Source organism: Scleropages formosus, chromosome 24 (assembly GCF_900964775.1).
Source record: "Scleropages formosus chromosome 24, fSclFor1.1, whole genome shotgun sequence".
In the NCBI taxonomy this organism is placed as follows: domain Eukaryota; kingdom Metazoa; phylum Chordata; class Actinopteri; order Osteoglossiformes; family Osteoglossidae; genus Scleropages; species Scleropages formosus.
In genome coordinates, this window is record NC_041829.1 from 21,194,792 (window position 1) to 21,215,763 (window position 20,972).

The window sequence follows — 20,972 nt, forward strand, 5'->3', positions numbered from 1 at the left end:
CTTGTTGCGCGTGAGCTGACGTCGCTCGCGGTCGGTTGCAGCAGCAGCAGCAGTAGTGCGTGCGCTCTGTGAGGTCACGTGCCCCAGGGCGAGAACACAAGTTGTGTTTGACTCGCGCTCGTGCCGTGGAAGTGAACGCGTTCTGGCTGTCGGCGCTGAGCGCATGAAGCTACTTTAAATATGTAACCGTTTCACTCACCGCTGTATTTCTGTGAGGTGAAGTTTCCCCTTGCACGTGTCGAGCGCAGTTTTTGTGTGGAAGATGAATTATTTTAACAGATATATTTAGCCCAGTCACTGCTGTATATATAAAACCATATATTATATATATGTATATAATATATTAATTTAAAACGAGACGTCACGTGTTCCCCCACTTGCCCTGAGGTAAATCCCTCCTCTCTGTGCCCAGTTAAAAGGCTGCTGTTGCTTGGGGACACGTTTGTACCATGTTACCGAATGCTGGGCCTTCCTCCTGCCCCCAGTTTGACCAACATTACGTTCGCGCTAAAATATTGCACATTCGGGGATGTTTGCCTTTGTCTTCCTTCCTGTGCTCCCTGGTTTCTTTGTGTGTCTGTGTTGAGAAATGGGTCTCAGTTCTTTTTCAGATTGGCTATAAAACACTGAAAAAAAACCTACCTTCCCCAATCGCTGAGCGGATTCCGGTAAAGCGAGGCGGTTAACGATCAACTCACCGAAAGGCCCTCATGCCAGCATCTAGGCCCTTGTGTCAACACAGCGCTGCGTCCCGTTGGACCGAGGGTCACTCTGGCCGACACAGGGCCTCAAGGGGAGACGAAGGCGGAGGGAAGAGCGGTCCAGACCAGAAGAGACAGAGGGGCTGACCGGAGCAGGCAAAGGGAGGGAAGGAAGAGCGACATTTGGGAAAGGAAAGGAAGAGAGGGCCACCCGCCTGGCACAGGGAAGTGGAGTAGCTGCATCCAGGGGAACACGAGTGGGGAGGTCGACTCGGAACAGCGTTGCCGGACGTTGCGAGAAGTCAAAGAGCAATATGCGAGCCCCGTGGCTGTACGTATCTGTCACGATACTGCTAGGATTCCTTCTGGAGCCAGTGGGGGCTGCCAAGGGACAGCGGAGGGGACGACGTCCACCAAAACAGCAGCCAATTGACAAGATTCCCGCTGTGCAAAATCTTAACCTGGAGCAGGTAGGCCCCCAAGCCATACACTGTAATATCTTAATATGGGAAGCAGCCTTTTCCCCATTTCCCCTATATACATGTAAAAGTGGATGGTGTAATAAATCTCTCTTGTTCTCTCTCTCTGCTATAGTTAAACGGCAAGTGGTTCTTGATCAGTGTTGCATCAAAGTGTCAGTACCTCCAAGAAAACAACTTCCGAGTTGAAAGTACCACGATGACGCTGAGTTCCCCCTCCTCTCGTACCTCTCCTCTTCTCGTGGACACTCTGAGGAAGCTGTGGGTAAACCCATGGGTTAGCCACTGGGGGGGGATTGTGGGGTGTGGAGCCACAAACATCACAGGCTGTCAAAGCTGAGAATTTCAGCAGAGTGCTGTGAGAACTGTAGATGTGTTTTTCTTGGGGACATCTGCACATTCCAAATTCCTTGTGACATTTAAAGCATTAAATGTTAAAACGCAGCTGTGTGTTGTATTTTATGTGTCTGTCTCTCTGGACTCAGTCCTCTGCCGCTCTGTGTGACATCGTCTGTTGCGGAGCGATTCCCTGCATCCTTCCTCCTATTTTCTTATGCACCAGTCCAGTGTGTCCAACCTTCTGAGCTGTGGCAATATTCATTGTCATCGTGGACATCCTGCTGTGTGTCTCCCTCTCCTAGGAACCAGCAGTGCTTGAACATCAGACAGGAATACCAGCAGACTGGTAGCAGCGGCCGCTTCGTGCTGAAAGGTCAGTCATTTTTTTTGTCCCAGTTGTATAACACTAACACTAACCCATGAGGTGACAAGTGACATGAGCAGCAGCATTACATGAGTAGCAGCATGTAGAGCTGATAGAAAATACAAAGGTGTTGGTGACAAATGGCTCCCTGCCTATAAGAGAGGCATAGCGGCGCAGCAAGTAGCGCTGCCAGGTGAAGCGCCTGCTCATTAACCGCTAGGCCATGACTCTTCCTAAGCTGTGCTATAATCTTCTCTCCACCAGGCCACTCAACCGATATAAACATTGTGGTTGCAGAGACAGACTACAACTCCTACGCCATCCTGTACTATCAGAAACAAGACCAGATCACCATGAAGCTTTACGGTAGGTATTAAAGGGCCTCCAAGGAGGAAGCAGGTTCACTTTTATTTCTGTCCAGCAGCTGCGAGGCTTTTGAAACCCACCCAGCCACTGCTGCGTGTCACTGGGGCTTCAATCAACCCATTTAAAGGTGGCCTGTGGTTTCATGGATAGAGGTCAATATTTAACCTCTGGAGAGAATAGTAGTGCAACTGTTCAAATGAATAGTTTTGGTCTCAGGAAGGCCATCATCATTAAGTCTGCCTGAAAGTTAATTATATGACACTGCAGAGTTACAACCTGTGAAACTGCTTTAGCATCACAAGATTCCAAGAAGAGATCAGATTCCACATTTAGAGATACTTGGAATACTGGACATAAGACCTCATGGTACATCTTCAAATGTTCCATCATGAGCCTCAGGGTGTGTTCTCCCTATTTTTTGAAGGTTCTTTAGCTTTTACCTTTTGCCTCCATGGGATGAAGTTTGATGTAAATAATACAAACGGGGGGGGTCATGCGGGGAATTTTACCCGAGCTGAGCTCTACAATCCTTTCCCACTCAGCTTTCAACATGTCATCGTTTTCCTCTGGGGTGTGTTTTCCAGGGAGGTCCACGCAGTTGCCTGACAGTATCATGGACAAGTTTGAACAACTTGCTGAAAAACAGAATATAAAAATTGACAATGTTTATCCTTTTCCCAAATATGGTAAGTGACTGGTTTCTATGTTAACAAATCACAATCGCAAAAAGGTCTGCTAACTAAAGTACAATTTTTGCATTTAGTGCATGTCACAAATACCTCTATCAATCATGACCTCTCTTTTTTATAATGATGAGACTCAAAGTGAAACAAACGTAAATGACATTTACTTTTTTCCACACTTTACTACCAAGTCAGGGGCATTGCCTTGGAATTTTGGCATTTTAAGTTTTTAAAAAAAAAAAAAAAAAAAAGAAAAAAGAAAAAAAAGCACAGTATGTCATATAGTTTCTCCTGAACTTTAAATGCAGGGTTCTGCATGACGGCAGACAAACAGCTGCAACTCGGTAAGCAACTCTCCTCTGGAGTGACACTGGTCCAATTTACTGTCCTGTTTTGGTGGTCGTTGTAAAATGGTGTTTAGGACAATGTCAAATATAAACCGTGGTAAGATTTTCTGCTCCATCACTGAAGATTTCCTGTCTCTCATTTTCCAGGCCTATAACAAGGTGCCTTGCAGGAGAAGAATTGTTACTGCATCTGTGTGCACATCAAACACTAAATTTATATACATGTGTTAATTTGTTTGAATCACTAACAGTGGTTTAGGGCACAGTAAGTATGAAGAGGAGCACTCAACCATACAATAACAGTGCTGCTCCCCATGCACAACATTGGGGGGGGGGGGGGAGAGTCATGACTAGAAGACTGCTGCTCCAAGTCAAGACAATGATATATTTGTTTGCAAGGTACTTTACTGCATTTATTGTGTAATGTATCCAGCTTAATAAATTACTAAAAATATCCAAATGAGTCCCTTACAAATTAAATGAACCAGTGGCCATAGCAAGCATTCTAACCAAATGGCTCATGCCTTTCCGTTGTGTAAGTTATCCAGCGATACACCGATCCTTTTGTTAATTCATAAAAATGATTTACAAAAACTTCTTATGCTTCCTGCATCCACCATCTTATTTGGAGAGGAATGGTCATACTTCTAATCTCCATGGAAACAACTACTCCAGACACACTGCACCTCTCTCCCCCTTCCCTCCCTCCCTCAATGTCCACTTCACCTTGAATGGCTGTGGTCTCCAGGACCCGCAGAGCAACACACACCTGTCCTTATCCCTGCCTCCAAGTACTGCCCTGGTCTCTACGACACTATTTGTTCTACTTTGTTGTTCTTGACACCAACACATACTGTACAAAGTCTTCTCTTTATCAGCCTCATCAGCATGTAAATAAACCCTTCACTCGCTGATCAAAGTAGTAGAGCACAACGGTTGCCTGGTTCGAAAGAAAATATCAAAAGGTATTTAAGCCTTTGAATATCAAACTTGTTATTCGGCTGTTAAAATATGAAATGTTTCTGCTGCAGAACAAACTCCCTTTATACAGTGTTAGCCAAAGCATAGAGGTCACTGAAACAATGAAATCAATTTCGATAAAGATTAGGTCACACAAGCCAGGGTGGGGACGCAAGCTACATTTTCCGATAAGCACATTCCAATGGAAGCAAGTTCAACCAGGAAAAAAAAAAAAAATACTGTTTTTATTCATCTTTCTTTACAAATATATCATGAACACCTATGACATGACTGACTGCTGCCACTTCGTGGGCCAGTGTCAACACCTATGCACATGGATTTGAAATTTTTGTGCTCAAAATAACTTATATATTAAAAGTCCTCCTCACACAGAGCTATGTAACAAACACTTGCACAATGGTAAAAATAAAACAAAAAGAATCAACAAGCACAGGGCAGGACTTTGGAAAAATGACATCTATGAGCAAGAAAGGGAGGCAATTTCTCTATATGTGAACTACATGATACATTCTGACACCTAATCCACTTCCACTACATTAATGATGCCCGGTAGGTGCCCTGGGAATAATACGCAGTGTATATTGGTTCTTGCCCCAAAAGCATATCTGTAATAATGGGAAGTGAAGATCTTCATTAGTATTAATATAATTTTCTTGCTTGGGTTGTTCCACACATTTATCTAAATCAGTTCCTAACTTTACCCATGTTTACCTTAGTGGAGCAATTCAGGTTAGGAACAATGCTTAAGTACTACAGCAGGCTTTCTGTCCTTAACCACTACACTACCTACTACCCCTATGCTGTTCATTTTTAAACCCAATTAATAGCAAATGCAATTGACACAGAAACCACCTGCTTGTACATTCCATTTAAATACCTTAAAATATTCTGATACCTTCACTAACCTATTACATATTCAAAGGCAGTATTTCGCAACCTCCTTTCTGTCAAATCATTTTTATACCCATGTCTTGACAGAGTTTGAGCTGAAACACACTCGAGCTGCTGCAAAGGAACATGGAACAGCCAGTGAGACAGTGAATGGGGATGGGGTTGATAGCTGCCCACGTTGTCTGACAGCACTCTATCACTGAAAGTAGTGAGGCCTCGTCAAACTGCCACTTGAACAGCCCTGGAGACTTGAATACACTGGCTCCTCTTTACAAACGCTTAAAAAAAAAAAAAAAAAAAAGATATTTGAAAACATTTTCCCCATGTATTTTCACTTGCCGCCAGCATTTACACATCCAGCCAGTAAACGTGAGCGAAAGAGTGACATGGAGTTAAGAGTGTGGTACTGCCTCACTGGACCTGCTTCCAGTTCTTATGGCACTGAACATAAGCAATAACAAACCAATTACAAGATGACCAAAACTGCACATTTATGGAATGAATCAACTCACAACTGACACTGAGCAGGAATCTGTGAAGATGTATTTTCGCTCATTCTAGTCTTTGCAAATTATTCATATTAATTCATGCTAAAAGCCACAACTTTAACACTACACTAGCTGTTGCCCATATAATAAAGTCTTACAGAATACTTTTATTTCAGCTAAATCCAAGAATTTTACAGAATGTAACAAATTAAATCGAGGGTCATCTGTATTATTAACCATTTACTCATTGTGACTTTTAGATACAAATCACATTACAAGTGAGCACAGAAGCCTGTTCATGTTTGTAAGTTGAGAAGCCAGTGTATATGAAGGTTGGTACTCAATTACTCTATGAAGCTACCTTTTCTACAACTGCCAAAAAACAGTACTGGAAACTAATGGAAGCTCCATAACACGCTGATGGGATTCCTCATACCAGGAGAATCACAGGTGAGAGGTCAGAGGTGAAGCATTACAGACACAAGTCACACCAAACCACCGAGGATCAGTCTTTCTTTTGGCCTCACGTACACACAGGCTGTCACTTTCAGAGTATTAGTGAACACATGTAAACAACTGGAATGGATTGTTCTGGGACTTAATGCGAGAGCAATTAAGTGCTTCAAAAAAAATGCTGCATTAAAAAAAACCCATTTACAAACAGTACACTGCAATTACTGAATATCTAAAACAATCACTTTTCAGTACGTTAGAGATTTTAGGCAGTGTTGCTCTTCAAGATGCAATAAAAATTAAGATTTAAATTTAGTGCAAACTGTATATGGAAAGGACTTGATCCCTCTATCCATCCATTCATTCATTCAAAACAGATCTCTTTCATTCTTTACAAAGGGTCCTCTGTTGATGTGGTTCAAAATTTGCAAGAAAATAAAACCCAGCATAATGCAACCATTAGACTGGAAACACCTGCTGATGATTTTGAAAAGCTGAGGCTTCAGACCTCGCCCAGGCAACCTGGACCGCAATCCTTAAAAGCCATCATGGCACTTGAACTCACACACTTTTGTCAATGAACACAGCTTGGACTACAGTGTCTATGGGCAGAATGGAGATAAAATAAACCCGATCAGTACTGACTGAAGTGACGACACAATGCTGACACAACACTGACAATGTCCCAGAAAGGCCGCAGACTGGTCACTACACCCACGGATTAGGTGAACCCAGTTGCAGCAGTTCACCGCCATGACCCATGGTCTGGTCCTGGACTGCATGAAAGCTACAGTGAAAGGGTCACTCATTCTGCACCATGTCCTTGTGGTGCCGCATGATGTGCTGGTTCTTCTCAGAGGGCCTGCGGAAGCCCTTGCTGCAGAACTGGCAGCGGTGGGGGTAGTCCTTTGTGTGAATGGAGATAACGTGACGTTTGAAGCCTGAGGCGTCACCTGTGCTGTAGTCACAGTACTGGCACTGGTAGACCCGCCTTTCCCGGTGTGCTTTGGCTCCTCCCTTCTTGCCTGCTGCACTTGACGCCACCCCCCCAAAGGTCCTCTTTGCACGCTTCTCAGGAATGGCCTGTTGCTGCTCCTTGGTGTGGACTGAGAGGATGTGGCGGCTAAGCACAAAGGGGTCCGCAATTTTGAAGCTACAGTGCCGGCACTGGTGCAGCTTCTTGGTACGGTGCGATGCTGAGTGCTTCTTCAGCTCCGACGGCCGGTGGAAGCCCTTACTGCAAATGCCGCACTTGTGTGGGTAGTCCTTGGTGTGTACTGAGATCACGTGGCGCTTGAGATCGCTGGAGTTGGAGCTTTTGTGCTCGCAGTGGGCGCACTGGTGGGACTTGGCCTCGTCATGTGTCAGCGCATGCTGCAGAAGCTCCTCCCTTTCAGGGAAGGTCTGGAAGCAACGGTCACACTTGTATGGCATCTCCTTGCTGTGTTTTGTCTTGACATGAGTCTTCAAGTTGGATGAGTCTGCTGATTTGTAGTCGCAGTAGAGGCAACTGTATGGTTTCTCCCCTGTATGTGTCCGCATGTGCTTCTTCAGCTCAGAGGGGTGCCGAAAGCCCTTGCCGCATTCAACACAAATATGAGGAAAGTTCTTGCTGTGGACAGCCAGAAGGTGTCGATTGAGCAGTCCCTGCTCAGCTGTCTCATAGTCACAGAACTTACACTTGTGCATTTTGGTGGCTGGGGCTGCCGCTTGCACCTTAGCGTTGCAGTGCTGCAGCCTGTGGGTGTAGAGCGCCGCCTGCTGGTGGAACTCCTTGCCACATTCCTCACACTCCAGCGTGGCTTTGCTGCTGAGCGTATGCACCTCCATATGGTTGTGAAGACTAGCCTTCTTATTGGTGGTGAATTCGCAGTCCGTGCACTGGTATTTCTTTCTGTTCAGCACATCTTGGTGATGGTTCCTGGTGTGCCGCTTCAAGAAACCCCGTGACTTGAATTTCTTGCCGCAAAGCATGCAGGGGTAGACAGTGAGAGGCTGTCCATATGGCCCAATGATTATAGCTGGGAACAGGGAGTGAGAAAACACACAGCACCATTACTGAACTTTCAGAGTGAAAAATAACAAGGCACCTCAGAAGAAAAGCCCCACTCCATATAGAGCTAAATAAATCAGGAGATCTGACCCGCAGCACACAACACAGATCACGTAGGCAACAGTTACAGTCATGCCCTGAGATACACCTACTTGAGCTGAGAGAGCTGAGCTCTACAAGGTTATGTTGGTTATGCATTATGACAGCTAATGTTAACTACTGAAGAAATTTTGCCCATTTTATATTTTAGAATAAATGTGTCCTGAGCTCAAAGTGACACACTATTTAAAAAGAAAAGAAGAAGAAAAAAAAAAAAAAACATAGCTTTTACATCTTTCAGTTCTGAGCATTCACTTCACAGAGGGTTTTTCAGGAACACACTGCCTTCATAAGGTGGCGGGAGACCCTATTAAGCCGCAGAAGTTAGAAAGAATGTACCTTGTGGCCAAAAGCCACAGGAGTGTTCCATTACCACAGGGATAAAACACACAAAGTTGAACAATTTGTATGATTAAAGCGGTTAGTTAAGCAAGTACAAGTACAGCAGAGTCTGAGTGGGTAAAGTGGACTTAGTACCAGTCTGGATCTGCCGAGGTTCGACCCGTCTCTTGTTTTTGTTGTGCTCCCTGGCAACCTTGTCAGGTTCACCCGATTCCACAGCTGACTCGTCAATGTGGAGCAGAGCACTTGCTGCACCATTTCGGGTCTCATGGACCTCGTTCCTGTCTGCTCCTGCTGGATATAGAGACACTGTTCGTTGCTGAACACAGGTGCAATAACAAAATATACAGACAAGCTACACAAAGCTACACATGACACACTATCAGTACATGGTAACAGACACACTGTATCAGTGACTGTGTGCACAAGAGACACACACACAGTCAGAGGGGGAAGGGTTACTGACCATAGGCAGCAGCCCAAGCCACAGGCACGAAATCCTTCCTCAGGGTGGTACCGTCATATGGACGGTCATGAGCCACTGCCTCATCACCACCAACCACCACTTCCATGTATACTTCATCTGCCATCTTCCCCACACCTGTAGCAAGACACACACCTGTTAAGGCACAAAAATCACAGAGCAGATGTGTGTGTGTGTGTGTGTGTGTGTGTGTGTGTGTGTGCGCGCGCGCAACCAAATAGAACATCTCATTGTGCAGAAGGCAGATCCAAGGCCTGTCAAGGAGCAGGAGATTTATGGAGAAAGGTCTTACCTAGGTCAGCTTCATCCTGATGGGCATCGTCAACTGACATGTACACCATCTTTTCTCGAACAGGACGTCTTACACCTCCCAGCAGCTCCATTCCCGCCTCGCCTTCAATCTGGCCATCAGCTATGTCCACAGCACCCCCTGACAGCACATCATTATTACAATCGTATCATTGTTTATTAGATCAGCAAAAGGGTTGTAACTGTACAGGAGGAGGTCTCTACCTCAGGCTGGAATGTGAAGGTCACAGAGGTGCAGTCATCCTCTGGCCAGTTTAAACTCAGTCAGAAAGTCAGAGTAGCCAGAGATATACTAAAAGAAAGACTTCACTCCAGCCTAAATGGGAGTCCAGCAGCCAGTAAAACAAACAAAACCTGCTTCAAATCCCAAAGTGAAATCTCGAAGAACATACCCAAATCGTCTTCTCCAGAGTCGGCCTTGAAGATGTACACTTTAATGACTTCCTTTCCCTCGCTCTGGTCCTCTACTGCTCCTTCCATAGCCATCCCTGCCCCACCAGCAGGAACAATCTTCCCTGCTTCATCCACTAGAAGAAGAGAAAACATATGTAAGCAAGTCTATGCAGATATTCCCTCAGGATCTCAGTGCCAGGGTCTGAAAGTGTACTAGGCTAACGCAGCAGACTGTAATAAAGACATTGACGGACGGCAAAATGGGTTAAGGATTCTGATAATGAGCTATTCAAGCTACTAGAAGTCTGCAAAGCAAAAAGATTAATAAAATGAGAGGAGCAAGGCAGATGGTGGAAGGGACTAATCTAGAGTGTGAAATTTTCAACTCTGTTTCATCTCCTATAGTTTGCATTGTGGTTTTACAGAAGTTTAAAGAAAGAAAAATTACTGTCTTTCACCACACTATATATTTTAACACTTCCAACACATTTTTCTCCAAACTACAAGACAGTCACGGGATGCTTTGCCTTCTCCACTTTAGCTAAAACTAACTTTTTCTTGTACCAGGGCAACTTTGGAGAAATACAACACAATAACAGGCACATTAATAGCTATATAATGGAACCGCAACAGTTCAAAAGAGCGTGCAGACACAAACAGGTGGATCCTTACAGAAGCTTTCCATCTATTTTATCAGGCTAAATTTAACCGGTGACTTTAGAATAAGACAAACTGCAGTTACTAACAGACTTCCAGTATTAAATGTTTGTCAACGTTTGAGGCGCCGGCGTACTCACAGGAGATCATCAGGTAGTCTTCACAGGTTCCTTGCCCTTCCTGGCCAGGGCTATCTGCCTCCAGCACCTCCTCTGGCACCACATCCACTCGAAGCCCTTCTTCCACAGCCATGCCTTCTGACGACATAAGGCAGGTCTCCACGGCAACAGCCGCCCCCAGTCCCACGCCATCATCCTCTTCATCTGCACACTGCACATACTCAGCTACCACATCCTCCGTGGCATCCTGGATAACAACTGAACCCAGCTCTTCCGGGCTGAGGCCCTGTAGAGCCTCCTCCTGGCCTTCGCCATCTGACACGAAGACCGTCTCTTGCAGCTCGACCACAATCTCCTCCCCCTCGGCACTGCCTTCACCTGGAGCACGGAAAACACACGTGCGCATGTTCACACATTCATCACGCACACACGTAAATGAATTAAACTACTCAAGACTCGAAAAGGGATTTCTTGGAAGCTATGGGTGTTAAAAACACGTGGGTAGTTCTTTCAGAGGCTGACCGCAGACCACCGAGCACCACAATACCACTCACAAACACATGGGCTGTAGAATATAAGCCCTCCATAGTGAAACGCTATCCAGTCCCTGGAATTTCACACACAACATTAAGCTGCGGGTAATTACCTGAGCCGTGGAATATGATCTTTGGCTCCTCAGAATGGAGAGCAAGCCCCGTCATATCTTCATCCATTGTCTTTAAACCTCATCTGTGTCAAGTCCTGTTACACACACACACACACACACACACACACACAGATGTGAGAACGGTATCTGCTACTGGCTTAAATTTGACAGAGTTTCTATGACACCCAGTCCATCGAAAGTGTATAGCTGGGTAACCGTGTCCCGCGTGCCAACCCATCTGGGTGTGTTAGAGCCAAGGCCACGTGCCTACAGTGTAGTGCGCCCTTCCAGTGTCCCACTGTCCCATGTCCCCCACTGTCCCATGAGCACTGAATTCCCGGGGATCTCCCAAGATGTCCAGAAACAGAGGGAATGTAGGAGGCGATAATCTCAAAGGTCCTCAGACTGCGAGCAATCATTGGGCCCAATGAGCATTACTGCGGGACAGCTGGGCTGGTGAACGCAACAGCACGACACACACACAGGCACCTCAGGCTGAGCTCAGCGTGAAAACACTCGATGGTGACGCCGGTGGTGCAGAGAACTACAACTAGTCGTGAAAGTAAAAGAGAGGAAATGAACACGAGTTCACAAGCCAGGGGTGCACTGCGAGCCCAGGCGAGCCCAGCCGAGCCGTGCGGAGCCCCCGCCCCCGTCGCCCGTCACCCGTCACCCGCCGCCCGCTGCGCCCAGTTGCTGAGCAGCGCAGCGGGCTGAACGCGGAGCGAACATGGCGGCCGTCCCCTCCTCCTTCCGGCCCGAGCCCGAGCGGCCGCCATCTTGGCGCTCACACGCTCACTTTATCGCCGTAATCGCTCGCGAGGAGTGCACGCGCTGCGGCGGCGGCAACACACTCGAGCGGCGCCGAGAGACGCGTTACGCGAAGCGAAAATGGCGGCTAAAATGGGCGCCCCGTTGAGCCAGACTAGTCGGAACTGTCTCCACCATCCGCATCGTCCCCCGGAGCCCCCCCCCCGAGGCCTAACTGCGGCCTTTTCGCGGCCTGGGCCCGACCGCCCTTTCAGGCCTGGGGGGGCCAAAGCCGCTTTATCCCCTCTCGGTAAAGACCAAAGTCGCGGAACGGACACATTCGACGGCGCCCGGATCCTCCATGGGCCCCCGGTGCGAGCAAGCGCATTCGAACGGCTCGCCTTACCAGATAGTGGCGGACGACGGCCTCTCGTCTTTCGGACGCAGTCGCAGGCCGTTCCAGTTCCCCCAGACTCGGGCAGAGCGCGAGCGGCAGCTGGTGCGCGCGGGGCGGGCCGCCTGAGCGCAGGGAGGGAGGGGCCGAGCGTCTCGGAGCTCCGCGCGCACAGCCGAGCTCGAGCAGCGCGGTCCCGCCGTCAGCGGCCACGTCACAGCGCGAGAGCCGCAGGAAACCGCGGAAGGGGAAGGAGAAGACGAAGGGCGTCCAGGCCGGAGAGCTGCTAATTAGCATTAAAATAGCCAACTTAAACTGGCACTTCTTCACACAGCAGTTCGAGCAGAAATGAGCCAAGGTGTCATTTCGACGCTTTAACGTGACGTCCATTTTCTGATTTGCCACATTCCAGAGCCAGAGTTGGCTTGGTAAGGTTCGGTTGGTTGGTTGGTTAGTTAGTTAGTAAGTGGTGGAGCGCGGGACTCGACATCCTCGCACGACACAAGTTGTTTCTCCGACTGTCCCTGCAGCTCATGATGGAGACGCTTTTTGAGGAACTCATTCAGTCAGTCGTGCAACTGCTCACATCTTAAATTTAGCGGCTGTGTGCGTGTGTCCGTCCAGAACACGCCGCTAACTGGCGGTTAGCCGTGGGGAGCAGCGCTCGCCTCCCCATTTGTGTCCCTCAGAGAAGCGCGCGCTGCTGAGAAGCGGACCGCGGCGGCACGTGCAGCAGCATTTGCAGGCGAATAACTCTCCCGACAACACGACTGGTGTCAGCACCATGGACAGTGAAGCGGCTCATCGCCACACCGCACGCATTACTTCTGTTAATTGCTTATTTGACCGGAATCTGTAGTGCTGGAGCTGTTTGTACAGCTGGGCATTTTGCTGCAGCACTTCACACTATGAACGGTATTGCTCAAGCGTACGCGGAGACTCGAACCTACAACCTCAAGGATCCACGACACGGTGAAGCGGATGTGAAGAGCGGAGAAAGGAAAGAAAAGGCACAGGGATGACCGGCGGCCTTCGAGAAGAAAGGCACCCTTTGCTCCATGGTTCCCCAGGTTCAACATGCAGCTTTCGTGCTTCATGTACAGAGCAAATTCTATTACCTTGATCCGTTTAGCCCAGTATCTGGTGGTTGTTTCAGAAAAATGGCCTCTCCCGACCACGAGGCCCCGAGAACTCATTCCCCGCTGATACTGTAACGCTCAGTGTCCCTGACAAACGAGCACAGTTTCAGCGCTCGGGCTCACGTGGTGCCCGGGGACAGCTGGTAGTGTAGCGGTTAGAGGTGCTGCCTTTGGATTAAAGGTCACAGGTTCGATCCCTTCCTCTGGCTATAGTATCCTTAAGCAAGGTACTCACCCTGAGCTGTTCCAGTAAAAATTACCCAGCTGGATAAACTGTAACTTTAACATTGTAAGTTGCTTTGGAGAGAAGCGTCAGGTAAATGTACACACCACCCTGTCATGGGTTTATTAAGTTACATTATTTTCACTTGTAAAAAAAGGCTGAGAAACCCACAAGAACCTTACAATATCAAGCATAGTGTCAAGAAAATTTTTCAGCAAAATACAGATTGAGTGGAAAAGAATTGGACACTTTGAAAGATTTATTTCTCAGTTACTAAACATGTAGTCCAAACCAATTTGTGAAAGTTTTTTTCCTAATCTTACAAATGCTCAATATGCACGCCTCCTGTCACACATCAGTCCTGCAGTCCAATTCATCCCAAACCATCATATCAGCACCTGTGCTTGATGTAGCAACGTTGAAGCATCAAACGGGGGGGGGACACAAAAAAAGAAAAATCAGGCTAACAATTAAATGCATTTTTCATATGAGTTTTGAAAGCGTTCAGTTCTTTGACTCACTGTGTAAGGTAGAATAACTACTGTTAACTTGCAGGTTTCAGTGTATCATCAGGAGGAAGACTATGTTCAAAATCAAAACAAGCAATAATTAGTTTGTTCCATGAGTTAACGAGAAAGGTGGCATTTTGTCCATCCTGGAGGAGTAGCAGGGCCAGTTACAACCGATGCAGGGAGGAGAACAGATGAAGAAACTCCCTGCTATTCTGACCGGCTACTATGAGCAACACTGAGTTGGCAGAGTGACAGAAAGTAGCCTTTGTTGAAGAAACCATGGGTTCTCCAGCCTGTGCACAACCCAGCTGTCCATAGAGCAGATTCACACCTGTGAAGGATCTCCCACAGCACAGACTTTCATCAAAACATTTTATTGTTGTCTTTGACAGGCTGCCAATACTGCACTATTAAATCTCCACAGAACCACACTGACATCAACCCCCCGGGTGTGTATAAATAAGGAAAGTCCTGCAATGGAGGATATAGTTCTCCTTTTAAAATGTAGAAAGCAGCCCTCCCCCACCCCCCACAGCAGTACACACCAAGCCCCATGCCTGAGACTGGGCCTCACTGGATGCTGCGTAGATGAGTGGCAGGTATTTTACAGGGGTTCTGGGTGCAGTGGGCATCTCCAGCGCAAAGGACTTCCATGTGCTTCTTCAGTCATCATCCACTGTGGGTGTAATGGTGACGCCCCTCCTGATCTGCCCCCATCCAATGAGACTGCCGGGAAAGACCAAATTAGGCTGGTGGGCACCAGTCACAGACAAACAGTACATTCTCCAACATTGGTGAGAATTACAGTTAATGGGAAACATCTGATAACATCAGCGGAACTATTATTGATAGGCAAAATGGTGTGAATGCTACAGGTACAGTTCACGGTAAAGATGTGTACATGGCAGAAAGCATCAGTGGCAAGGATGAGTGGCTCATGCAGCAGTGGAAACCACCTACCGCCAATGTTTCTCCACCCTTCGACTCAAAGCAATCTTCTCGCCCACCTCTGTGCACACTGGATTAGTCAGCACAATCTTGGCGAGATCAGCCTTGACCGCACTGACACGACCTCCAGTGGAGAGGGACCCTATATTCACCATCAGCACCTCATTCTTCGACAGTTTCTGGACCTAAGGGCAAGCACCGAAGTTACCAGTTAGAGGAACGTTTGACACCAGGCAAGGGTAAAAGAACAAAGTAGAGTGCTGGATTGTCAAGGAGAAGACAGTTTTCCCCACAGCGTTTCAACAGTGACACTACAGATTCAAAGCTCTGAAAGTTCACATCTCAGAGGGGTGGCCCCAGTACTACACAAAAAGCTTTTATTCATTTTAATGCATTCACTATACATATTTTATTCATTTTTATTCTTTTTTTTAAACTCGAATGCAATTGACATTTCTTCCACTGCCGTCTGGTCCAAAACAGCTTCTTAGCCCGTCTTGCCGGATCAGAATTTCTATAGCTTTATGTAACCGGCTGTATCACCGATGTAGCTGTTGTTCTGTAGATAAGTAAGTTATATAGAGAAAAAGCTGACCCTTATATTGTAAGTTTATCTGCGAGAAATGCATAATCTCAGCTCTCGTTCGTTGTTTGATGGCTCATATTCTCTATGTAATAAACGACTGTGTCGTGGGGACCCAAGAGCTCACCTTGGCTGCCTTCTTGTCTCCCTCTGTACGGACTCCCAGCAGCCTCCTCAACAGAAAGTAAGAAATCTCAAGCTCTGTGAAGATCTCGGGCAACGCACCCACTGCACCCAGGACCTGGCCAACCATGCGGTCCGCTCGGCACAGAGTTGGATCGATCTTTGTACCCACGCCTGCATCACACGCGAAAAATAAATCGCACTCAGGTATTTATACACAAGCACACAAAATGAACACGCTTTATTTGCATATGTTAAGTGATCTTTTTAGCACAGAAGTGGGAAAATCACCATATTTGATGATACAACTTTTGACGTGAACATAATGCGCAGTCAGTTTAAACTAAAACTTTCTGTTCAAGCAACCAATCAAATAAGAGCCGACGAACGATCTCCCCACACATGGGGATTTCAAAATCAAATCGGCAGCCTCTGAGCCGCGGGCTACCGTTTCATGCCGAAAGACAAACGGTCATGGCAAAGCCAACCAATGGCAACGTACCGATGAGGCCTCCGGGTGCAGCGTACTGCAAGTCGTTGTGCTCAGCAAACAGGGAAACGATCTTGGAGAAGATAGGCTTGCACATGAGCTTCCCCTCACTGTCCTTTGACACAATACCTGGGCGCACCTCCACCTCTTGCCCCACCTGAAATCGTGCACATGCAACACAGACGCTCTGAGCAAACATGTTACCTGGAGCAGAGAGCGCAGGCTGTGGACTGGAGAGAAAACATACTTCCTACAGGCAAGGGGGCTTTATCCTACCTTCCCGTGTCACACTTGCACAGCTCTGACACCACAAAGAATGAGAGCATTGGTCTCACCTTCAGAACTCCTTTGAGAATGCTGCCCCCTGCAACACCACCTTTCAGATCATCCACCTCACAGCCGGGCTTGTTCACGTCAAAAGACCGGATCACTGCAAGGCACAAGACAACAGCGAGAGCTCATAATAAACTGGAACGCTGACCATAAGGCAGCAATAATGGGTGAAGGAATGGCTAACCAATGAGGCGCGGTTCAGACGTGAAGTCACGGATCGGCACAGGTATCTTCTTGACGATGTACTCGCACACCACCTCAATGTTGTACTTCAGCTGGGCAGAAATAGGAATGATGGGAGCACCTTCCGCCACTGTACCTGCGGAGGAGTTACCAGGCAGAACATATTTCAGCTGATCTGTGCTGCATTTTGCACATCGAGGAGCGTGTCTGGGGATCCTTTTGAGGGGCTGCACTGTCACTCACCTTGCACAAAGGCCAGGATCTGCTCGTATTGCTCCTTGGCTTGACTCTCCTTGACCAGGTCAATCTTGTTCTGTAGGATGAGGATGTGCTTCAGCTTCATGATCTCAATGGCAGCCAGGTGCTCAGAAGTCTGTGGCTGTGGGCAAGACTCGTTTCCCGCTGGGGAGACAAAGTGAGGTCAGTGCAAGTTTTCAATTAAATTTAAAAAAACAAACAAACATGCAGTCTGTTACACTAAAGTGGGGATAGACTGAGCTTGAACAGTGGTTGAGGGACTTGTCCCTCAAAGATAAACAAGATCGAGTCCCCGATTAGTTCTCAGTAAGAGCAGCTCACCGATCAGCAGCAGGGCAGCATCCATCACAGCAGCTCCATTCAGCATGGTGGCCATGAGGATGTCGTGACCAGGGCAGTCCACAAAAGAAACGTGTCTGGGGGGAAAGCGCTGCGGTCAGTGTTTATAGCTGCGTCGCAACCTGAAACGTTCATTTCTCTCTATTTAAGCTGTGAGTGTCGCTGCAAAAAAGCATCTGAATCAGTCAGGGAGCCATGTGAACGAAAAAAGTGCTTAATCATTAATCTTAATGAGCCTCCTGAATCATCTAGTAATAATTATCCGTGCTACGGGTAAACACAACACATCTGGTAGGAATTAACGAGAACATCAGGCAGGTTGCACAATGGTACCCCATACCTGACCAGCTTGAAGTTGCCTTTGGTGCCAGGAATGTCTGTGGGGAACTCATCGGGCGTGCTGCTCCCACACGACCGGTAACACTCTGGCCGAGGGCAGCTGGGGTCATCCAGTTTGTACACCTGAGGGTCACGGGGAGTCACAGTCAGGCACACAGGCTGTAGCTGTGGGCAACGTGAGCTAGTCCCACACTGGGAGCAGCGGCGAACAATACACACGAAGGCCTGGGATTTTTGCCATTCTTTCATTGCAGTTTTGCGTTTCGCGAACGACACTCGTACCTTTGCATTGGCATAGCCCAGCTTGATGGTGATATTCCTCTCCAACTCATTCTTGAACCTGACCGTGTGCACTCCCGAGATGGCCTTCACCACTGTGGACTTGCCGTGAGCCACATGGCCAATGGTGCCTGGGGTCAGAGCCCACAAAGTCAGAAAACGTCTCCATGCTAAAAGCAGCACCGCACACGGCCTGCAGCTCTACGTTAGACGCAACACGCAGCGCATGTACATTGGCTAAGATGACAGAACCCCAGCGATGGGTGTCAAAGAGCACCGGAAAGCTCCCGGAAGGCTCCCGGAACGCTCGCGGACGCGGGCTCGCACTCACCGATGTTGATAGTGGCTTGTCTGCTAATGATTTCTGGAGAGAGGGGGGTTAACGTGCTGACGTCCTGCGGAGAAAGGAGAGACGCGGATGAAAGGCGCTCGCTGCGGCTTCGAGGGTCTCGGAAAGCGCTCTTCGCACGGCCGAGCGCAACGCAGCCGGACGGCTCGCACCACACTCGAGTTACACCGGTAAAGCGCCGCGCCCTCAGATAACTGCCGCTGGGGCACACCGGGCCGGACGGCGTCCGTCCACAGCGGCACCAGGCAGGCGGGCAGGCGGGCGGGCGGGCGGGCCTTTAACCGGAGCCCCCGTGTCGTGCGCCAAGGGTCGTGGGTTCCGAGCCCGCTCCGGGGCCCTACGATGAGGGCGAGCGGCCCCAACACATCCTGCGAGAGAAGCCTGCTGCGGAAACGGAGGGGGGGCGGCTGAAGCTCTTCTTGTGGCGATTGCAGTTACACACAGAGAAGAGTAAACGAGAGCTCGGCAGAGGCAGTAGGGAGGAGGTTCGCAGCCCACTGACGGGACGGGAGAGTCTCCTTCGCATGGCCGCTGCTCCTCCCGGACCTGGACCCGGGCTTCTCCTCGCTCCGAGCCTGCAGCGGGGCTAAGGAGCCGGTTGCGGTTCGTTTCCACCCAGAGACACGAGAAGAACAACTCGTCGACGTCTCAGCCAGCGGCTCCAGCAGCTCCCGCCCCACTCGACTCGCCCTTCGCTCCGCTCCGCAGCTAAACGTGGAGGAGGAGGAGGAGGAGGAAGCGGCGGCGGATACGACTCGAGTCGCGGTCGGAGGCGCGCGTGGAGCTCCGGTGATCGCAGCACGAGTCAACGGGGGATCATGGGAGAGGTTTCACACGTACATTCAGAGCTCAGCCATGCCCTCTCCCCCCCGTCCGTCCGTCCCCACCGACCGTCCCCACCATGTGCCTGAGCCACCGGACGGACCGGCTCCAGCGTGGGGGCCGGGCGACTCCGTCTCGTTCGGCCCTCTCTGCTACTCGCTCGCCTGTGTCGCGGCACCATCGCTCTCCCTTCCGCACACTCGTTACTAGAAAACACGCGGTGCTCACCAGAGTGCTGAGATCTTGCCTGGAAAGATGCGGCTGTCCCAGCGTTACTCCCGACTCGTCCCCCGCCATCTTGAGCCAAAAAGGAATTAGGACCGACGGCCGCGCCTGAGTGAACGTTTTAAATCAATGCTCTTTCAAACATTGTACAAAATACCGTGCATATATCTTACATCGTAACATTTTATACGTCGTTCTGAGCAACAACAACACACATCTTCAGTCCGCACACTTTCACTGAACTGTACATCTCAATGCGGGAATAAAACAGGCAAAGTGCGCCCTCTGACAAAGGGTGATGCAATCGGCTCTGCCGCGGAGTTTTACTTCGGTTCCTCAGGATCTTCTTTGAACAAACAGAAAGTTGACTGAAGTATCTGTGGATAAGGTAGCCGACACAACCCCGTCTGACGCATTTGTGTCTTCTTCTTTTTTTTTTTACATTATTATTCCCGTTTGGAAAGTTGCGAAGAGAGTCGGGGTCCTTCGCTCATTATTGACGTCATTTCCGCTTTCGTTTGTAGTTTTCTTCGGAATCCTGAAAATGCATCACGTCTTGGGCGAAGAAAACGCGCAATTTTAATATCCCGATTATAAAAGTGTTTTACTTGAGATTAAGATGAACATGTCTGTGTTTCCGAATGCAGTTTTACTAATGTAAATGTAAGGGAAAAGCAAAGTCTTTATAAAGGAAAACATAATCGGAATAATATTTCCGAGTTACGCAATTTCCCAAAAAAAAAAGTTCTTTTCCTGTTTTGTTAGTGCTGGAGCGAAGGCATTTATGCGGAGAGCTGATGAGATCAATAAAACTCACAAACGCAATCAGTGTGTGGAGCTTATTTCCACTCTTCTCACTTTTCCTGACTGGCGTTCCTAACCGTTGCTCTGGCCGCTCGAATAACGTTAAGAAGAGCCTTCAAGAAGCGTCCTGTTGCCATGGCGACCAGAGTGGCAACGACACATTTAGCGAAAGTTGTGGGAACGTGAGGAACGTTGTATGTTGATTGAATCAAGACACGGTTGAACAGCAGCTGAAAGAGAGAATTCATTTTTATTTCCATGGCCTCGGGGACCTTCACTTTAGTCTAGACATGGGAGACTCGCAATAAGAGATACCATGTATGGACACTATACCGTTAAAGGTCCAAAACGTGCACAATATTTGTGTAGAGAAAGGGAAGCCCATTTGCAAGAGTGGTATAGGACCAGGGCTTGACTTCTTAAAAGCTAATATTACAAAGGCACTGAAGGTGAGGAGAGGATGAGAGTATGAGGGGCAGGAGAGGGAGGTGTACGTTACCAATGTGGTTAAAATCATAAGTCTTGTCCAAAAGACAGAAATGTAGAGTGGAACATGTTTGCTTATTAAGAGAGGTGCATCAGGCACACAGTCCAAACAGAAGCTAGTAGGGTGGGCATTTAGCCCAAAATAAATGGGGATGCCTATTTTTACATGAAAGGAGCGGCAGGCAAAAATAGCATTTAT

At 48.2% G+C, this 20,972-nt stretch overlaps 3 protein-coding genes across 6 annotated transcripts; 1 reads left to right on the top strand and 2 right to left on the bottom strand.

Moving 5' to 3' along the window:
- The first annotated feature begins 117 nt into the window (after positions 1-117).
- Positions 118-3,826, top strand: c8g (complement component 8, gamma polypeptide). The gene is made up of 8 exons (XM_018761061.2): positions 118-216; positions 743-1,171; positions 1,296-1,441; positions 1,822-1,892; positions 2,148-2,249; positions 2,834-2,935; positions 3,241-3,276; positions 3,427-3,826. The coding sequence occupies exons 2-8, from the start codon at positions 1,016-1,018 to the stop codon at positions 3,432-3,434; spliced, it is 621 nt and encodes a 206-aa protein (XP_018616577.1). The 5' UTR covers positions 118-216; positions 743-1,015; the 3' UTR covers positions 3,435-3,826.
- Positions 3,827-4,018: 192 nt separating this feature from the next.
- LOC108939612 (zinc finger X-chromosomal protein-like) lies at positions 4,019-13,534 on the bottom strand. 2 transcript variants are annotated; one of them, XM_018761053.2, is made up of 8 exons: positions 12,351-13,534; positions 11,195-11,289; positions 10,570-10,926; positions 9,772-9,906; positions 9,363-9,500; positions 9,053-9,187; positions 8,722-8,877; positions 4,019-8,113 (listed from the first exon to the last, which is right to left on the bottom strand). In XM_018761053.2, exons 2-8 carry the CDS (start codon positions 11,259-11,261, stop codon positions 6,894-6,896), a joined length of 2,208 nt encoding a protein of 735 aa, XP_018616569.1. In that variant the 5' UTR covers positions 11,262-11,289; positions 12,351-13,534; the 3' UTR covers positions 4,019-6,893. The 2 variants fall into 2 exon arrangements, with proteins under 2 accessions (XP_018616569.1, XP_018616568.1); XM_018761052.2 differs by having other exon boundaries at positions 8,722-8,880.
- Positions 13,535-13,944: 410 nt separating this feature from the next.
- On the bottom strand, positions 13,945-20,350 carry eif2s3 (eukaryotic translation initiation factor 2, subunit 3 gamma). Of its 3 annotated transcripts, none has more exons than XM_018760811.1 (13): positions 20,301-20,350; positions 19,487-19,591; positions 18,419-18,482; positions 18,091-18,218; positions 17,810-17,931; positions 17,452-17,546; positions 17,116-17,274; positions 16,874-17,008; positions 16,692-16,786; positions 16,369-16,513; positions 15,871-16,040; positions 15,173-15,345; positions 13,945-14,938 (listed from the first exon to the last, which is right to left on the bottom strand). In XM_018760811.1, the coding sequence occupies exons 2-13, from the start codon at positions 19,553-19,555 to the stop codon at positions 14,875-14,877; spliced, it is 1,419 nt and encodes a 472-aa protein (XP_018616327.1). In that variant the 5' UTR covers positions 19,556-19,591; positions 20,301-20,350; the 3' UTR covers positions 13,945-14,874. The 3 variants fall into 3 exon arrangements, with proteins under 3 accessions (XP_018616327.1, XP_018616326.1, XP_018616325.1); XM_018760810.2 differs by lacking the exon at positions 20,301-20,350 and adding an exon at positions 19,811-20,000; XM_018760809.1 differs by lacking the exon at positions 20,301-20,350 and having other exon boundaries at positions 19,487-19,749.
- Positions 20,351-20,972: the final 622 nt, after the last annotated feature.

Excerpts from the sequence above, each read along its gene's own strand:
- LOC108939612 (XM_018761052.2), bottom strand. The coding sequence starts at position 11,261 with ATGGATGAAGATATGACGGGGCTTGCTCTCCATTCTGAGGAGCCAAAG. Across the intron at positions 9,501-9,771 it reads CTCTGGAGAAGACGATTTGG|GGGGTGCTGTGGACATAGCT; the intron begins GTATGTTCTTCG and ends ATGTGCTGTCAG. Across the intron at positions 8,881-9,052 it reads GGCTTGGGCTGCTGCCTATG|CAGGAGCAGACAGGAACGAG; the intron begins GTCAGTAACCCT and ends CTCTATATCCAG.
- eif2s3 (XM_018760811.1), bottom strand. The coding sequence starts at position 19,555 with ATGGCGGGGGACGAGTCGGGAGTAACGCTGGGACAGCCGCATCTTTCC. Across the intron at positions 18,219-18,418 it reads ACAAGCCACTATCAACATCG|GCACCATTGGCCATGTGGCT; the intron begins GTGAGTGCGAGC and ends CTCTGACCCCAG. Across the intron at positions 17,275-17,451 it reads TGCTGCCCTGCTGCTGATCG|CGGGAAACGAGTCTTGCCCA; the intron begins GTGAGCTGCTCT and ends TTGTCTCCCCAG.
- c8g (XM_018761061.2), top strand. The coding sequence starts at position 1,016 with ATGCGAGCCCCGTGGCTGTACGTATCTGTCACGATACTGCTAGGATTC. Across the intron at positions 1,893-2,147 it reads CGGCCGCTTCGTGCTGAAAG|GCCACTCAACCGATATAAAC; the intron begins GTCAGTCATTTT and ends TCTCTCCACCAG. Across the intron at positions 2,936-3,240 it reads TTATCCTTTTCCCAAATATG|GGTTCTGCATGACGGCAGAC; the intron begins GTAAGTGACTGG and ends CTTTAAATGCAG.